At 54.4% G+C, this 19478-nt stretch overlaps 1 protein-coding gene across 1 annotated transcript in view; it reads right to left on the bottom strand.

The window, feature by feature from the left end:
• The window catches only part of ZCCHC24 (zinc finger CCHC-type containing 24), a 62312-nt gene that overhangs the window by 11362 nt on the left and 31472 nt on the right, over nt 1-19478 (bottom strand). The window contains exon 3 of the mRNA XM_059899581.1: nt 797-961. Coding sequence (XP_059755564.1) covers nt 797-961 — 165 coding nt within the window. The remainder of the gene's footprint in view (nt 1-796; nt 962-19478) is intronic.

The raw sequence follows: 19478 nt of genomic DNA, 5'->3' as shown, positions 1-19478 counted from the left end.
GTCTCCCAGCCCCTCTAGGCCAGTCTCTACACACAACCAAAGCAATCATCTCAAAATGAAGCTGAAAGCCCTGTTGCTGGGGGCTTCCTTGTAGGGCCCCCCAAATTCCTCTGGTGACGGCTCCATTTAGCTCTCCCGTTCCTCCCACTCCACTCTCCCGTTCCTTCACTGAGTTTTCAGCCTTGAGCATCTCAAGTCCAACAGCCTCAGGGCATTAGCACTTGCTGTACCCTCTTCCTAGGATGGCCATCCTCCCTCTTGTGACAGGTCTAGCTTCCTCCCCTGCTTCAGGTCCCAGAGTAAATGCCGCCTCCTCTCTGCAGCCTGCAGTAAGTGAGTGCTGCCTGGGGTGAGCCGCCTCAAGCCCCTCCCAGCAGGGCAGGCAGGCCCTTGGCCACCAGCCCCGTTGCACAGTATCTGGCACCCAGTAGCCACCTTGTAAACATGCGCCAACTGGGCGAAGAACCAACAAAATGCACTTTTCTACAGCATCCCGCTGCCTGCGCATCCCTCTTTGTGTCACGGTTGCAGTTCGTTACTTTCAAAATTCACTGGGGTCTGTGGTCTCAGGGTCTTCGTACAGTTGCCCCTTTATCTTCCTTCCCTTTCTGGAGAAACAGGCCCTCTCCCCCCCCATGTCCTATGAGACAAGGAAAGAAAGGGCTAACTTGGATAGATCTGGTCTCATCCCCATCGTATGAAGGAGCAAGCTGAGGCTAAGTAAGGCAAAAGGTCACCCTCCCCTGGTTCTTACGCCTCACCTGCTTCCCGCTCCCCCACCCCTCGCCCGGCTCACCTGCTTGTGTGGGTACACGTTGATGTGACACTTGATGCACTCCTGCCCCATATTGGCCCAGGAGTTCCCGCTCATCCATTTTCTCTTGCACTTGGGACACTTGTACTCGCCGAAGCAACGCTTTTTGCCCTGGTATGGGGTCAGACCCTCGCCTTTGGGGCGTGCCTAGAGGACACGAAGCAAACACAGGGATTAGGGTCCAGCAGGCCAAAATGATGCCCCACAGGGTCCTCATGGTTTCCCTCTTCAGCCTTCATGCCCTGTGTCCCCATGTGCCGGACACATTTTGTCCCCAGTCCAGAGAACACCAGAGTCACCCTCAGAGCACACATGGGAATCCCAAGGCTGGGAGACTCGTGTGGGGACAGAGAACAGAGGAGGTGGTGAGTGGTGCACATCTCTTTTAGATTTAAGGGAGCAAAGTCCTCGATGGTGGCTAGGAACTATTCCTTTAACTCTGCTGTCATGAAGGGGCAGCTGGTGGTCACATGATCTCACACAGGTACTCTCTGGCCCTGGGTGGTGTGGTTTAAATGGCTACTGAAGAGACAACGCAGGCAGAATACAACCTTGTAGGCAGCGAAAGTGTGTCTCCCCTCACCCCTGCTCCCAGCCACCTGCTCCCTTACCTGGAGGCTATCTGAATTTCCTTTAGACCACCCCAAAGATGGGCTCTCCATTTACAAACGTATACACCATATACATATGTACGTGCGTCCTTTCTTTTCCCTCACTCGTATGGAGACAGATTATATACTTGGTTCTACATCTTCCCTTTTTCACTTAATAATATATCTCAGACATCTATATAATATTTCCCCCCAGATCAGTATAAACAGAGCTGCTGTATTGTGTTTGAGGGTTGCACAGTATTCAAATCTATGCAAGGTTCGTAGTGCTTTCCCATCACTACTGCAAATGTCTAGATTGTTTCCACTCTTCTATTACAAGCAATGCTACTATGAATAACTGCATATATGTGTGTATATACATATATAATTTTGCACATGTGAGAGTACATTTGTTGAATAAATTCCTAGAAGTTAAATTGCTGGGTCAATGGGTATGTACAATTTTCATTTTTAAAGATGACAATTACCACTACCCGCCTCCACCCCTCCAGCTGCCAGTGTACCAACTTAATGTCCTGTCTCCTCCCTAACAGAGTTTTCATCATTGCCAACCTAAGAGGTAGAAAATCTTCTCAGAGTAGTTTTGACTTGTACGACATGTATTATGAGCAAGAAAGAATTTTTGCATTTAAGAACCACTTGTGTTTCCTTTGTGAACTGTTAGTTCATATCCTTTGTGATTTTTTTTTTCTGCTGGGGTTTGGTATTTTTCTTGTTGATTTGTAACTGCACTTTATATATTAAAGAAACTAGCTCTCTCCTACATGGTATTTTTTTTTTAAAGCAGCTTTTTTGAGATATGGTTCACATACCCGACATTTCACCTATTTAAGGTGTACAATTCAATGGATTTTAGTATATTCACAGAGTTATACAACCATCACTACAGTCTAATTTTAGAACATTTTTCGTTACTCCCCCAGAGAAACTCTGTATTCATTAACAGTCACTCACCATCCAACCCCCCACTTCCTCACTATACCCAGCCCCAGGCAACCACTAATTTACTTTCTCTTTCTACAGATTTCCCTATTCTTGACATCTCATACAATAATTGCCCTTTTGTGTCTGGCTTCTTTCACTCACTGTAGTGTTTTTAATGTTCATCCACATTGCAGCATGTAACAGTATGTCATTCCTTTTTGGTGCCGAATAATATCCCATTATATGGTCATGCCATATTTTATTTACTCATTCATCAGAGGAAAGACACTGGGTTGTTTCTAATTTTTGGCTATTATGAATAATGCTGCTATGAACATTCATGAACAAGCTGCCTAGTGTTTTAGAAAGTTGAATTTGTTGCCCCATTATTTGAAAGTGCGAGATTTCACGTAGAAATATGACCACATTGGTCCAGAATTCTTGCTGGTGATTATCAGCTGAGGTTAAGGAGTGGCCGCCCCATCAGACCGACTGCAATGCATTCTCCGTGTCACCTCTGTTCCGACCAACTGCGCCCTGCATTATGTCACCTACTTAGCACTCACAGGATTTGAGTTTGAGGCCGGCTTAAACGCAGGCACTACACTGTGACTATCAGTCATTCCTAGACTGGCATCCTCAGCATTGCCTCGGAGCTCATTCGAAATGCAGAATCTCAGGCCCCATCTTAGATTCACTGAATCAGAATTTGCATTTTCACAGGAGCCCCAGAGAATTCATACGCTATTAAGTTTAAGAAGTACTGGTCTATGAGATGGTCTGTTTCCATAGTAATGTTTCCCTGGGTATTTGCCTGTTTCTGAAGTAGTGCATAAAGGTTAAGAACACCAGACTCTGGATCCAAATCCTAGCTCTGTGATCCTGGGCGAGTCACTTCACAAGACTGATAGGAACTACCACGAAAGACTGTTCTGAGGATTAAGTGAGGTAAAACACTTAGAACAATGCCTGGCAAATCAAACAGGAGTATTAACTATTATTATTTAATAATATAGAACAATAGCGGTATATAAAATAATAATTTCTTCCTTCGGTAATCATGTCTTTTTTGCCCAGCCGCCATTACCACCACTTGGTGACAACCGACTAGAATTACAGACAAAACCCTAAAAACGGACATACATGCTGAATGTGTAAATCTAAACTTAGAAAGTGACAACAACACCGCCCTGGTCTTTTGGGCCCACTGCCTAATGTCTTTTGGATCCTTATTGGCCTTCCTAGGAGCCATGATATCATGGGGAGAAGACCGAGCTCCAAGGCAGGGCTGGCTCTCGGCACTGGTCAGGTCTATGAGAGAGGCTAGTTATGCCAAGGGAAGCACTCGGTGTGTAGCCAGGGCCCAGGGTCCAGTCGATTTGCAGTGGACAGGCCACCTATGACCCTGAAGGCACTTCGAGCTGTGTTGGTCTTAAGATAGGGGGTGTGCAGTGACCCAACCACTTCTGGTGGCACGTTTTTCTACCTGGTGCCTGGTACCCACAACTTACACAGCCTCCGTTCTGCAGTAATCCTGAAATAAAGTAATAGATGAACTCAGTTGCCTGGTCCCTGTTCTTAAAGGCACTTACATTTTGAAGGGGGACAGGGGATAGGCATGTGGTACCTCACTAATGGTAGGATTTGAGACTCCTTGGTTGAAGTGGGAAATGTGGGGGCCATCACGAGCCAGACCCACTCTGGGATCTGGTTCTGCAGGCCTCTTGGTTCAGGGACTGATGGGACCTGGCACCTGGCCTCACACAGCTGGGGCCAAGGGCAGGGGTCAAGGCATCTCGGGGCACTCAGCAGAGTGAAGGGTGAGGATTGGGGCAAGATTGACAATTCAGTTCCCAAAAAGTCTCTGCTTCAGAATGAACAGGAAGGAAAGGTAAACAAATAAAGAAGATACAGCATGTGCACCAAAGGGAGAAGCAGGAAGATGAGAGAAGAGCAAGGAGGTGAGTTGGAAAGCATCACCGCACCACGTAATTAGAAAACTGGCCATTCTGGAGCCTTCCATCAAGGACTGGGAGCTTCTGGGCAGGGACAGGGGCTCCAGGCTCCTGCAGTATCAAACATCTTCAGCACACCATTCCCACACTGCTGTCAGGCCAGGCGCTGAGAGGGTCCAGCTCTGACGCCCCACCACATGAGACGTGGCTCAGATCTTGGACTTCAGGGCCAGATGCCAGTGATGGCATTCTGCCTCTGCCTGTGACTATCTGGGGGACCTTCAGCCAGCTATGCAACCTTTTTGTGACTTGGTTTCCACATCCAGGAACCCAGGATGATGATAACGGGCCAGCTTTCCCAGCGCTGTTGGAGGGATCTGATGCATTCACGCAGATGAAGGTCTTAGCTCGGTGGGTGGACATTGCAAGCGCTCAGTAACCATTAGTGATTTCAGCAGCATTCGTTTCTGGGGCTTGTGCAGAGAGAGGGAGCAGATGTGTTCCAGGTGATACAGAGGCTGGGGCTGAGACCATTGGGCATAAACTGTAAGAGGAAAGTCCCAAAGATGGGAGGGAAGCCTGAGTAGAGGGTGCGCTCACCACCCCTGTGTTGCCAGGAGGTGGGGGGTGGCAAGCAAAATAAGAACAGCATTAGGTGTCTTCACCTTCTGGAATCCTCAGGGGGAGCCAAGAAAGGTAGAGGAAGGCTGTGGAAACTCTGTGGATGCTGCTGGCAGAGGACAAAGGGAAGAGTGAAGAGAACAGACTTTTACGAAGGACCACCTGTGCGCTAGGCTTTGTGCTACAGCTCCATGGCCTGTCAGGCTCCCATTCAACTCTCCCCATAACACTGTTGGGCAGGGAGTATCATCAAACCCACTTAACAGATGGTGAAACTGAGGCACAGGGAAAGGGAGGCACTTGCCAAAGAGTTTCTAGTATGTGAGGGGCAGGAGGCCAGGCCCAGCAGGCTTTTCCACAAGGCTACACCCTTTCTGTCTGTCACCCCCAAGTGTGTCCCCACCATGAAGCTGAGGCCTGTGCTCAGGAGAAGAAATCCCCCAGGTCCCAGGGCCTCCAGCTCAGCCTAGCCCAGTGGCTTTGCCCTCCTACGGGTCAGAGGGGAGAGATGCCTGTGGGGCAGGGGCAGAGAGGCAGTGGGTGGAGGGAAGGCAGGCCAGCAGGCAGCTCTGGGCAGTGAGCAGCAGCTTCCCGGAAGGGCTCAGTCCCACCACTGTTACACTTACAGACAAGGGCAGGGCCAAGGGGAGTAGGAATTTTTGACAGAAAGAAGGCTTCTCTGCCTCCCACACTTTTCCCCTGCCTCTCCTCCCAGAAAGGCACGGCCTCTTCTCATAAACATCAGCATGAAGCAGACAGTGACTACCAATGGCCCTGCAGGGACCACTACCCACCCCGGCTGGGAAGCAGGCCAGGCCTGACCAGGCTCTCCTGACCTGGGTCCCTGCCACATACCCCTCTGGGAAATCACATCTGCCAGGAGCTCAGGCAAAGCTCAGTGGGGCTCAGAAACCAGCCCTCTTAGTATAGATAGGCCCTCTGGGGACCAAAGGGGCCAGGGGACTTGCTCAAGGACACATAGCAAATGAGGAACTGAGCTGAGATGAGGGATCAGGTCCTCTGACCTCCATACCAGGCTAGAATCACCATGGAGGGGAGCCTGGGAAGTGAGAGATGGTGGCTGGCATTGTGGTGGGAAGGAGGACTTGTGCCAGGGAGTAACCAGGGCAAAGCTGGGCGGGGAGTGGGAGGAGACATCCGGGCAAGCCAGCAGCTTGGGGAGAGATGTAGAGGATGCTGACACTACCTGGGCACTTTTGCAGGATGGCTCAGTGTTTTCTTCCCAAAGGCTCATGAGATTTCTTGTGGCTGGACACTAGGTAGTGAGCTCCCTTTCACTAGGGGTATGCAAGCAGAGACTGGGTGAACAACTATCAGGGACATTGCCAAGGGGACTTTTGCCCTGGTCAGACAATTGGACCAGGTAACTCTGAGGGCACTTCAGCTCTGTAATCCTCCCAACTCTTGTTGCTGGTGAAGGCCAACCAGGCAGGTGTGGAGAGGGAACACGCTCAGACACTGCTGGGGGTGGGCTTGAACAAGTACATTTCCTACTGCATTTCTATAGTGCAACTTGGTGGTAAGGTTTCAACCTTTAAAAGTTCCATTCCTTCCCTCCCAGCAAATCTATATCTGGGTGACCATCCTAAGGAAATAAAAGATCAGAGGTGCAGACCACAAGGATGTTCAAGGATATCCATCACAGCATTGTTTATGACAGCGACAGGCTGGAAAAAAACCAATGCCTTGGTTCCCTAAATGACGTTACACCCATTGGACAAATGACAACAAAGCCATTAAAATATTTATGAGGTTTTTAAAAAAGGGTTTGGGAAAACATTTTAAAAAGAAAGCAGGATAAGCGATTGAATATAGACTGCTCCCAGAGTAAAACTGTAAAAAGGAAGAATGTGCAAGGAAAGGGCCGGCAGGAGATCAGTCAGAAGTGTTCAGAGGTTGCCTCCAGGAGACAGGATGCTCTGCTCTAATTAATGAATTGTCTTGAATGAGTAGGTATGACTTTGATGGAGAAAATGATGATGGTCCATCAGCTGACTCCCTGGCCTGCAGGCCCCTCCTGCCCACAAGGGGGCGCCCTGTGCTTTTCCAAGGTGGTGGGAACCAGACAGAGATGGCAGCTCTGTCCATACTTGTCCCCTGGGGCTTGGGTGCCAGGCAATGGCCAACCTCTGGCTGCTGGTTCTGTTGGACCATGTTCATGTCCGTAGAGCTGCCCGGCCCCCCACCCCCCGCCATGGAGTGGACGTCCCACCCCCTGGATCCCATTTGCTCCCTCAATTTTGAGGACAGCTGGAAGTATCCACACCTATCACATGACATAAGAGTCTGGCTGGTCACTGTGCCCATCATTTTCCCTGCCCCTGCTTCCTGAAGTCCCACCAGGAGTGAGTCAGGCTTCAGAGTGAAGTTTGTTTTCCTCTTGGCCCCTTTTAGACTGTCTTTTTTTTTTTTTTTTTTAATTAATTTATTTATTTATTTATTTGGTTGTGTTGGGTCTTCATTGCTGCGTGCGGGCTTTCTCTAGTTGCATTGAGCGGGGGCTAATCTTCGTTGCGGTGCACGGGCTTCTCATTGCAGTGGCTTCTCTTGTTGCGGAGCTTGGGCTTTAGGTGTGTGGGCTTCAGTAGTGTGGCACGTGGGCTCAGTAGTTGTGGCTGTGGGCTCTAGAACGCAGGCTCAGTAGTTGTGGTGTACGGATTTAGTTGCTCCATGGCATGTGGGATTGGGATCTTCCTGGACCAGGGATTGAACCCGTGTCCCCTGCGTTGGCAGGCGGATTCTTAACCACTGCACCACCAGGGAAGTCCCTAGACTGATTCTTTTTTGCAGGGAGATGACATTGTCATCTTTGGTAGCTTGAAGGAGAGCATCCCAGGGACCCTGGCCCAGGAGGGAGCAGTGAGGTGGGGTGCTGAGGACCTGAGGCCATGCCCTGTGCATCATGACTCCACATTGGCTTCTGCCCCAGGACGCACGGCCTCTGCTCTCTTGATCACGGTCTCGGCTATGGGCCCCAGCTGCAGGCCTCAGCCCCAGCCCTGGCCACACCACCTCTGCCTGCCCAGGAGAGCAGCCTGTGCCCAGCCAAGCTCTGGGACACAGTAATAGCCATATTCATTGGGTGTCTTATCACAGCCAGACCCCCTTTGTACAATCACCTTATGAGTCAAGTATGCTTAGTCTCAGGTTTCAGATGAGAACACCGAGGAATGAAGAGGTTAAGTAACTCGCCCAAGGCTATACTACCAGCAGGTGGTAGAGCCTGGACTTGAACCCAGGCCGCTGACTCAAGCCCATCCTCTCAATTGCCCCGCAGTGTGCGAAGATGACATTAAGATGAGGAACCCACCCAGCCAGGATGGTGAGAAACAGGAAAGCGTTGCTACTGTCACAGGCCCTGGCATGCTGGGTGGCCCTGGGGGCATCCCTTCCCCTCTCTGGGCCTCAGTTTCCCCATCTCTCGAATGAATGTGGCACTGACCGCTGGGCAGGCTCCCTTTCCTCCCTGAGGCCCATAGGACAGCCTGGCAGCTGCCCTCACGCTCCCGCTCTCTGCCAGGGAACACTAGGCTGACCCCACAGTGTGTCCCGCTGAGAGGCACTGGCCGAGCCAAGAGAAGCAAGGGAGGAAACAAGGAACAGGTGGGTTCCTTGCTGGATCCCTGTGCCCCCTGTCTGCGTGCTCTCCTGTGGCCAGTTGGCTGAGGTGGTCCTGGCCTAGAGTCGAGAGGGAAAGAGCCCTGGGTTTGAGATGCCCTTTCCATAGATGAAGACACAGAGAATGAAGGGCCCAGGACTCTTTGTGTGTCCTTGCTGGCCCTTCCTGGAAGGCCCCAGAGGGTTCTGGGGACCCTTTCTAAGGGCTGGGGGCTCTCCCTGGAGGAGGCAGTGCCCCTCTCCCAGAGCCTCCTCTCTTGAGCCCCCCTTCCTCAGGCCCACAGGTACCCCCTTGCCCTCCGTGCTGTCTCTCCCCTCAAGCCTGGACCCATGGGGAGTAAACAGGGGCTGCGGTCAGAGGCCGGGGCTCAGCCCTGGCTCTCTCAGGCCCAACCTGGAACCTCATCTGCCAAGTGTAGGAGCTGGGGCGCTAACATTTCATGAGCACCTACTATGTGCCAGTCGCTTGCCAACCTGTCACTCCAAAGCTCTTCCATTTTATGGGAGAGCAAACAGAGGCCCAGAGAGGCCAAGCAACCTGTGCAGGGCCCCACAGCCGTGGAGCCAAGACTTGAACCCGGTCCGCTGACACCACAGCAACACCTCCCACCTCGTGCACAACCGCTCCTGAAATGGTTGTGGGAAAATGAGAGAGCAAGCCTGCTCCTAGGACCACGACTCCACCTCTGAGCTCCGACCCTTGGCTACCACTGCAATTATTCATTCATTCAACTAACATTTATTGAGCACCCGCTCTGCACCGGGCTCTGTGGAACATTCCAGGAATATGGAAATAAGCAAGACAGATGAGGAATGCTCTCACAGTCTGGGGCCTTCCAAAGGGATCAGCCCTGTGTGACCCTTTCACCAAGCGTGGTCCACACCTGTCACAGACACCCTCAGACACACATTTCCAGGCTCCGGCCCAAGTCAGACTCACACCTGCAGAAACACTCTTGGACCCACGTCCTCAGGCACAGGCTGCTCTTCACCCAGTCCTAGGTGACAGGCATGGGGCCAACGCACAATACATGTGAAATGATCTCTAATCAATGCAACAGCCCTATGAAATCAGCACTCTGAACCCTACTGACAGATGAGGAAACTGAGGCTGGGGACAGGGGCAGCACTTGCCCAAAGTCACAGAATTAGTAAGCGGTGGGGCCCGCACTGGAGCCTGGATCCGAGCTTAAGCCCGTTCAGTGCCCGGACCCATGCTTCTCTTTCCCCTGCGCCCTGTGACACTGCTTTAGCAACCCTCCAAAGACCTCCACACTCACGTGTCCACACACATGGCCCGGGGAGGTGGGCAGGAGGGCTGCTTCAGTCTCTGCAGCCTGGTCCCGGCAGCTGAGGGCTCGGCGGAGGCCCCAGAGGAAGCAGGCGATCAGAGGGACAGGTGGGCTGGACCCTGTGGCCCGCAGGCTGCTGGGAGGGAGGAAGGACGCGGCAAGAGGTCCCCCTGGGTTTCCTCCGGAGCCTCAAGGGCCCCCTTGTCTGAGCACAGGCGTCCTGGCCCCCTCCCCCGGGCCCCCTCCCCTTTTCTGGGTTCCTGCCGCAGCCCAGCATGAGCCCAGAAGTCCCAGCCTCCTCATCGCCCCTCCCGGCCCGTTCCCAGCCCAAAGCCACCGCAAAAATGCCATCCTGATTCCACAACACTAGGGTTTGTCCAAGTGCCGAGGAACAATGACGCTTTCACAGTGCCAGGAAAAGGTCTCAGGAAAACCCTGGGGAGGGGGCATGGAGTGGAAGTGTGGAGACAGGGAAAGGGCTGAGATGGAGAGGAGAAGACAAGGGGAGGCTGGGAGGAAGGGGCAGAGCACAGTCAGGAGTCAGGGGTAGGGAGCCAGGAGACTGAGGAAGACGGGAGGGTGGCGGGGGTGGGGGCGGGGTGGGAGGGTGAGGAGTGACAGACGAGGGGAGAGAGGAAGGGGGGAAACGAACCAAAAGGGAAGGAGAAAACAGATACAGGAGGGACGCCCCGACAGAGGCCAAGAAGCCCCTCCAGGACCCAGAGCAGCGTAGAGGCCCCTGGCACCCCACAGGCCTCTGGGCACTGTGCCCCTAGGAGCCCCTCCCTGCCACAGGAACCCCTCTCTCCAAATCCCACCCCAAGGCCAGGCAATTGGAATTGCTCTCAGGCAAAATTTTTGGAAAGCAGAGACTTTGTAATCACATGTACAGCCACTCCCTAAGCTATCTGTTTCCTGCTTCTGGCTTTCCTCCATTAGCAAACCGCACGGATCAGAGCTCAGGGGCCGGAGGGGAAGGGGGGGGCCCGTCCAAAGGGGTGGAAAACATCCGAATCAGAGCGATTGCAAAAGGCCTGGGTTTTCCTCCCCTCCTGTGACTGCGGAGGGAGACAGCTATCGCTCGTCCCGCCTCCGCCGTAGGGAGTGGATGCGGTGGACGGAAGATCTGCAACCACCATGCGGTTGGCCGAGAGCTGGACGCTGCCCTGAAAACCATTTGTTCTCCTGAGCGGGTTCCCAGGTCCCTGCGCATCCCTGTTTGGGTGGTCTGTTCACCCAGCAAACTTTCTTCTGACTGCTCCTCCCCAACTGTGGCCACAACCCGGGTCCAGCCAGGCTGAGTCACCCCCAGGTACTTTAATGGCCACTTCAGGCTCCCCAGACTCGGAGGACGGGGGTAAAACACTCAAGGCTTTCGGACCCTTCCCCATCTGGCCCAGTTGACCTCACCTTCATCGTTGCTGCTCCCTCCTACAAAACTCATGCTCCAACAAAGACAACAAAATCATTTCCTGCAAATGACATGCCCCGCTCTGCCCCCATGCCTTGGCTCTTGCTGTTCCCTCGGCCCCAAACATTTCTCCACCTGGTGAATGCTCATGTATCCAGGGCCAAGCTCCAAGGCCACCCCTCTGGCCTCCCCCATATCCCAGACAGGGTTAACTGCCCTCCTCAGGGTGCTCACGCCACTCTGAGTCCCAGGCTCGAGCGCTAGCTGAGAGCCCTCCCACTGCCTCCCCTAGAGAAGGCCCTGGCTCCCCAAACTCCCAGGGGACTTTGTGGTCTGCACCACTCGCTTGGCTGTGGGTCCTGTCCCGCCCTGACCCGGCCTCCAGCATGCCAGGGATGATCCAGCATGCCAGAGATTTCATCCTGAATGTAAAGAACTTTTGAAAACTGCTGTTTCTTCGGTCTTGTTTCCCAGTAGTCTCTGAGTGTGCTGGGGCCACGCCGGGCCCTCTACATCTCCTCGGAGCACCCTGGGTGGAGCTCAGAGCACATCGACAGCTGGAGGGGACAGTGGTATGGGCAGTGCCGGTGATGGCTGAGGTGTGTGGCCCGGAGTCGGGGTCAGGCAAGCAGGAGGTAGCAATGCTGGGGCTGGCTCACTCTCAGGACGCCCCTCCTGGGCTGCGCTGAGCACTCTGGAGGGCCGCCTCAGGCCACCAGCGCCATTTCCACAGACTGCCTGGTCCCAGGCTCTGCGTCTGAGGCCATCCCTGGCGAGGCCTGGCCAGACATGACCCGGCTGGATGTGGCTGTAACCAGCCCAGCTCCATCTGGCTGGAGGGAGGCTCTGCACCAGTCCCGGGGGCAGGGCTGGGGGCAGGAAGGCAGGCGGTGGGTAAGCCTACAGTGATGCTTTGGGTGTGAGGGTCACAGCCCTGGGAGGAGAGGACAGGGGAACTCAGCTCAAAAATAGCGATGGGGGAAGGGTGTGGAGGGTGGCCAAGTGCCAGAACAGAAATCTGATCTGCCCTGGCTGATGAAACGCTGAAGTCAGCAGTTTGGGGCCACTCTGGCAGGAGCTGGGGCTGAGGCTCCCACGGCTGCCTGGTGAGAAGCTGCAGGCCCAACTTCCAGCCTCGGCTCTGTCCTCACATCAATCGCTCCTCTCTCTGGGCCTCCATCTCCTCATCTGGTCACAAGGGGTAGAAAGAGAAGCAAGCTGTCCACCTCTGAGAACTTTCATCAGGTGAGTGTTGGAGTTTGAGACACTTAGGAGATGGCGACAGCCACAGGCGGGAACTGCCCGTGGGGAGTGTCCACTGAGTGCCGCACCGGCCATGCGCCTGACTTGTAGGTGGCTTCATTGTGACCCTGTTTCCAGATGAGGAAACAGAGGCCCAGAGAGGTTAAGTCACCTGTCCAAGGTCACAAAGCAAGTAAGTGGCAGGCCTTTGATCCCAGTCTACCTGGCTGTCATCCAATTCCCTCATTGCCAAGTGAGGGCCAGAAGGCTGTGGACTGGTTTCAAGGTCGTCTGTGGCAACTGTAATTGGGCAGAGCAGGGGTTAAGAGGCTCCTGGAGGCCAGCCCAGGCGTCTGCCAGCTTTTACCGTGGTTCCACGGTGTTGGCCGGTACTGAAACTCAGAGAATGGGCCTTGGGGAGGAGGGTGCACGTGGCTGTAAATGCATGTGTGTTTGTGTGCATACAGGCATACGTGTACCTCTCACGGTCACTGCAGGGCAGCAGACCATGGCACAAATCTACCCGTGCTCTCCCCTTCAGGGTGGGGGCTTGGCAGAGGAAGAGCTGCCCTTCTGTGACTTTTCTAGGGGGTCACGGCGAGGAAGCCAGGCACTTCCCACCCACACAGCCCAGGCTGCAATTGACCTTGCTTTTTCACCCAGGGGCAGGAAAAGTGTGCAAAACCATCCCTTCCCCACTGTCTCCAAGAGCAGGGGTGCTCAGCACAGCGGGCTCTGTAGCAGTCAGGAGGACGGAGCCGTGCTGTACAGCCCCAGATGGTCCACTGCCCTCCCTGGGCACAGCTGTAAAACCCTTACAGCTCCTGCCACGTGCAGTGTTACCTTCACCAGCCATTCCATCCTCCCTACAACCCCTACAGATGAGGAATCCAAGGCACAGAGAGGTTGGGAGATTTGCCTGAGGTCACACAGCCGGGAAGCAGCAGAGCTGGGATGCAAACCCAGGTCTGGCTCACTCCCACAGCACCACAGCACCTCTGCTATGGTACCCAGCTCCGACCTTCCGGGGTGTCCTCGCCCTTGTCTGTGGGCAGCCCCACGTAACAATAAGCCTGCTCATGTGCCGAGAAGGGAGGGGAGGGGAATGTGCCCATTACAGGAGGGGGGCCGGCTGGTGGTACTCGTTCTCACACCACCTCTGCACGCCAGTCCCACTAACTGGCATACCTCATCTCCCAACAAAATCCCGTGGAAGCTGCACTTCTCCCTGGAAGTCTTCCTTGACTGCTCCTGCTTGCAGGGACCACTCTGTTCTCGGTCCCCCTCTGCGGCTCATCTCGTGCCCTCTGTGCCCAGACCCAGGCAGCACTAGGGCCCACTACACTCCTGTGAGGGGAAGCAGAGCACACATGCCCCTTTGTCAGGGTTCTGAGGCAGCTCCTTTAAAGTGCTGACGGTGGCGTGAGCCAGGCAGGCACGGGACCTGCCCTCACGGAGCGTTTGTCCCAGAAGAGCTCTGGTGTGGGAGCTGGGCTGACCAAGCTGTGTGCTATCTGTCTCATTTAATCAGCACAGTAACCCCACCACACACGGTATAGCAATATCCATCCATTTTCCTTACCAGGAAACCAAGGCTCACTTCCAAAGCCACAGAGCTGCGAAGTCCACATTCCATCTTTCTGACTCCAGATGCCCAAGCTCTTAATTCTGGAGCACAGGTTATTACTCACACTTGAGCGTGCATCAGAACCATCTGCGGAGATTGTTATCACACAGGCTGCTGGCCCCATCCCTAGAGTTCTGGAATCAGTAGGTCCGGGGTGGGCATAAGGATCTGCATTTCTACAAGTTCCTGAGTGACGGTGATGCTGCTGGCCCAGGCACCCACTTTGGGAACCTCTGCTTTAGGTGATACTGATAACAGTCTGTTAAAGTAGGAGTGTCCATCACATACTGTCTTTTCCACACTGCTCCCTTCCCTCATGCCCATTCTACAGCCCAGGAAACAGAGGCACAGAGAAGGCAAGTAACTAGCCCAAGCCATACAGGAAGTTAGGGTCAGAGCTGGGAATAGAGCCCAGGGCTCCTCACCCCAGCAACTGTTCTGGACGCAGGACAGTGAGGCTGCTAGGCTTAGCAGGACAACAGCCCAAGGTGAGGAGAAGGGCCATCTCTTTAAAAGTGGAACTGGTGGTGGAGGTGGTGGTGGGGTGCTGGGGGAGGGCTGGCCTGGCTCTCCTGGCCCAGCCCCAAGCCTGTGACTCCTCGGCATCTGGAAAGCATCACAAGGAACAATGGAGGGAGCAGGGGGCCTGGCTGCTCGGGGGCTCTGGCCCCCGACTGTTCAGGAAAGCAAGGGAACTGGGGCCCTGCAGCCCTCTCCCGCCACCGCCCCCCCTCCACCACCGCTGTTTGCTTTGGCCCCGGCACACATAGCTCCCAAGGGGCCCAGCTGTCAGGAAAAGTCAGCCCCGGAACTACAGACCTGGGGGCCAGCGGCCAGGTTGAGTGCCCAGGAGCCAGGCGAGAAGTCAGGAGGCACCGGCCAGCTCAGCTCCCGCTCAGTGGGCAAGACTCTTGTATTACTGTGGTTCCCCGGGCCTCGGTTTCCCCACAGGAAGCTCAGGTACCACCCCGCCTGGGCTGGCTGCTTACCATGAACTGGCACGAATCTGACCAGCTTGGTGCTTTGGCCCACATTGCCCGCAGGGGCCCACTTGTCCTCTGCAGGCCAGTGGGGGCCAAGCAGCCAGCCGTGGAGTGGAGAAGAGACGGGGACAGTTACTGGGTGCATTTACCCCGCCTGCCACCAGCTCTTCCACTCATGCCCTCAGCACATATGCACGGAGCACCCACTATCTATGAGGCACCAGAGCAGAGCGGTTAACAAGACAGATGTAACGCCGGACCCCACGAACTTACAGTCAGGTGGGAAAGGAAAAACGCAAGTATCTCATTCAAATAATTATAGCCGTGATGAAAGCTATGAAGGAATGGGATGCTACGACAAAGAGGACTGACAGGGATCCCGTCTTCAGAGAGGGAAACGCTACTGTGGGGTCTGTCCCAGCCTCCGAGGTTCCACAACTTAAACTGTAAGGTGGGTGTTTCTTTTTTTTTTTAATTTTTAATTTTTATACAAATGTTAAAGGTTACTTTCCATTTACAATTATTACAAAATATTGGCTATATTCCCCAAGTTGTACAATACATCCTTGAGCTTATCTTACACACAATAGTTTGTACCTTCCACCCCACAACCCCTATTTTGCCCCTCCTCCCCACTGATAACCACCAGTTTGTTCTATCTGCAAGTCTGCTTCTTTCTTGTTATATTTACTAGTGTGTTGTATTTTTTAGATTCCACATATAAGTGATATCATACTGTATTTGTCTTTCTCTGTCTGACTTATTTCACTTAGCATAATGCCCTCCAAGTCCATCCATGTCGCTGCAAATGGCAAAATTTCATTCTTATGAAATGGCTGAGTAGTATTCCATTGTACGTATATGTGTGTGTGTGTGTGTGTGTGTGTATAAAACCGTATCTTCTTTATCCACTCATCTGTTGATGGACACTTAGGTTGCTTCCATACATTGGCAATTGTAAATAATGCTGCTATGAACATTGGATTGCATGTATCTTTTCGAATTAGTGTTTTTGTTTTTTTTCAGGTATATACCCAGGAGAGAAATTGCTGGGTCATATATCAATAATAGCTCTAGTTTTAGTTTTTTGAGAAAACCCCATACTGTTTTCCACAGTGGCTGCACCAATTTACATTCTAAGGTGGGTGCTTCTTAACACACCCCACCCCTACCCCAGCCCCAGCATGCTGCCACCAACGTGCTCTGTGACCTGGGACAAGCCCCTTCGCTGCCTGGGTCTCAGTTTCCCCATCTGTCAATGAGAACATGACAGGAAAGGCAAATACTTCATCTTGCATGTCCAATTACTTGCTATTGGAGCACTTTGTTAAGAAAGATGCTGTAGTAGCATCCTAGCTTGATAGGCAAGAATAATGTGATTTTGGTGCTATCTGCCTTGCCATGGCCGTGGGCTGGGGGTGACGGACACACATGACTTGTGTTGGCATTCCAGGCCTAGGCGATCCCCAAAGGTCCTTCCAGTGCAAAGCTTCCACAAGCAGACAGCACACAGGCTGAAGAAGCAGACAGTGGTTGAGTCTGGCGTGGCATGAGTCTTGGCTTGCCCTAAGGCAGAAATCACTGCTTCCTTCCACCTCTGGGCCTGTAACAGATGCTGGTCTTGCCCTGCCGGTGCCACATGGTTTCAGAAACACTCCTCTTCCAGCCAGCCTTCCTGGCAGACATCCCCCTGGGACCCAGTTTGCCCCCTGTACTTTGTGCGTCTCTGTAGGAAGCACTGAGGTACCCTACTCAGTCTGTGTGCCTGTTGCCTTCTCCCCAGCCCCCTCCCCAGGAACAGAGACCATGTAGGATTCCTCTCTCATCCTCAGGCCCAGCATGGGTCTGGTGCGGAGCAGGGAACCTCTGGGGAGGAGGGTAAAGGACAAAGTGATCATTTTGGACATAACCATCATCCTGAAATAAGGAGCTAGAGGAGAAAGTCAGGAGGGCCGGGGAGGCATGGGGAGGGGGGCGGGCAGCAGGCTGGTGACTTCCTGAACAAGCATGCCGGCGATGTTCCCGGCCCTCAGTGTGGCCATTGTCCCATCCGGTCCAGAGAGTGGGCTCAATAGGGCCTCTGTCCCTCCTCGGGCAGGCGGGCCGGCTCAGTGGCGTCCCACCCGGGCAGCTGGGAGGCAAGGGCCGACACTTCCTGTCCCTGCCGCCGAGTGTTCCGAGGGGCAGTGAGAGGGGAGGGGGACCCTCGAGACAAGCACCCATCTATGTCCCCCAGGGGAGGGCTGCCCAGCTGGGGGAGGAGGCGGGAGAAGGGAGAGCAGCGCTGGGGATGTGCTCACCCCTGTGCCTCATCCCCTCTCCTCCCAACCAGCGCTCCCCCCGAGCGGGAGCTGTCAGGGGAGCCACTCTGGCCCTCCTGCTCTTCCTCAGACAGGCCAAGCACATCCTTGCCTCATCTCAGGGCCTTTGCTCTTACTGTTCCCTCGGCCAGGAGTGCCCTTCCCCCAGATCTCCGCATCGTTTGTTCCCTGCTTCATCTATCGCTATTCAAGTTGCCGCTGCCTCAGGGAGGCTGTCCCAAACAAGCCTTCTGAACACAACTTAACACCACAGCGCATCCATCTGTATCTATGTCTTTACCGTAGGTCGTCCCACACCGCGTGAGCTGTATTCTTCCCTTGTCTTTCCTGTTCACTACGGACGGTCCCCAGCGCCTGGGGCAGTGCCTGGCACACCGTAGGTGTTCCATAAATACATGCTAAATGAACAGATAAAAGTAACACATTTGAACATCCATCTACACACCGAGAGACGTACCCTGGGAGAGCAGAGCCCTGTGTTTTGGGAGCATGTGGCCAGGGTGGCTGGGGAGGAGGCCCCGGGAAGTACAGGAAGAGCCAGGTGAAGATAAAGTGGAGAGGGATCCACGTGGACCGGGCAGCTTCCGCAAAGGGCTGGGATGGCAGGAAGCGTGGAGGGCTTAAGGATTAGAGGCCAGCGGAGGCCAGCCCACGCCGGCCCTGGGACCACGCTGCCAAGATGGATTTTAGCGTGGGAGTCACGGGAAGTCAGGGAAAGATTTAAAATCAGGGGTGGCAAGGTTAGCCTGGCATTTCAAGAAGTCTCTGGCTGGGTTTAGAGAATGGATTGAATGGGGGGAGAGGCAGGTGGGACATGAGGACACCTTGGGGGCTGCAGCCACATGGCTAGTGAGAGGCGATGGTGTGGGCTGGGGAGGGGTGGCAGAGAGGAGAAAGGTGCAGGGACTCCAGAGACAGACAGGAGGTACGTCCACAGGACTCGGGGTGGCCCTGGAGGAGGACGAGCCAAGGGTCAAGCCTCAGCCATCCTGCCTGGCTGTGAGGGCTGGGCCAGGGTCCCCCCCCCTCTGCTGGTGACAGCCCTGGCTCTAACTGGGGGAGGGCAGGGCAGGGGGAGGTGATGGACGGAAGGAGGACTGGGCAGCAGGCAGCAGTGATGGATGGAACAGCCTCGTGATAACTACCTGCCCAGCTCCTTCCCAGGGGCCTGCCCTCAGGAGTCAGGAGTTGCCCATAAACCTGTCACCTGAGCCTGTACAAGCTGCCCCCAGGGGGAGGGGCCACCACAGAGCTGATGTGGAGGGGAAGCCAGATACCCTGGTGTGGTGCTGCAATTACACACACACACACACACACTCCCCTGCAGGTGAGCAAAAGTCTCTCATTACAGGAAGGGGCAAGCTAGAAACACCAGGCCATGAGTGCTCAGGTTCAAGGCTTGCCCACAGTCTCGAGTTGCCTGCTAGGCCCTGAAACGATTCTTCAGAGCCCAGAAGGAAGAGTCAATGGAAGAAGTGTTGAGTCTTAAAGAGGGATAAAACTCAGGAGGAAGGGGAAGAAGCTGGAGTCGGAGGGAAAGGTGCCCTGGGCTCTCCGTGGTCCAGCCTCTCAGTGTGCACCGCAGGTGATTAGCAGGGTCTCCGGGGCAGGCGAGGGGAGCTCCAGCATCACACAGCCCATGAGGGGCAGGACAGAGCTCAGGTGTCCCCGATCCAAGTCCAGTGCCAGGGGAAAGCCTGAGGCCGATGCAGAGACGGAGGAGTGGAGGGCACTTCCAGAAGCTCTCCCAGCACCTTCTCAGCCCTGGGACCCGGCCAGGCTCCCTGAGAGGGTCTCTCAACCCCAGAGGAGCACCATGCCACCTGACACCAGCCACATCCCCAAGAGGGCACGTCTCCTCCCCAGGGGTGGCACCAGGGCAGTACTCAGTTCAGGGACCCAAGGCAAGCCCCCCGGAAGCCCAGCGTCTCCAGTCCCTGAAGCCCACCCACATGTGCTCCTATGGGTCCTGGCTCATCTCTCCCACCCCTGCCTCACTCCCAGCAGCCCATAAGGTCAGGATCGCGGGAGTGGA

Source organism: Balaenoptera ricei, chromosome 16 (genome assembly GCF_028023285.1).
Source record: "Balaenoptera ricei isolate mBalRic1 chromosome 16, mBalRic1.hap2, whole genome shotgun sequence".
Lineage (NCBI taxonomy): Eukaryota > Metazoa > Chordata > Mammalia > Artiodactyla > Balaenopteridae > Balaenoptera > Balaenoptera ricei.
This window is presented reverse-complemented; position numbering and strand designations above follow the sequence as displayed.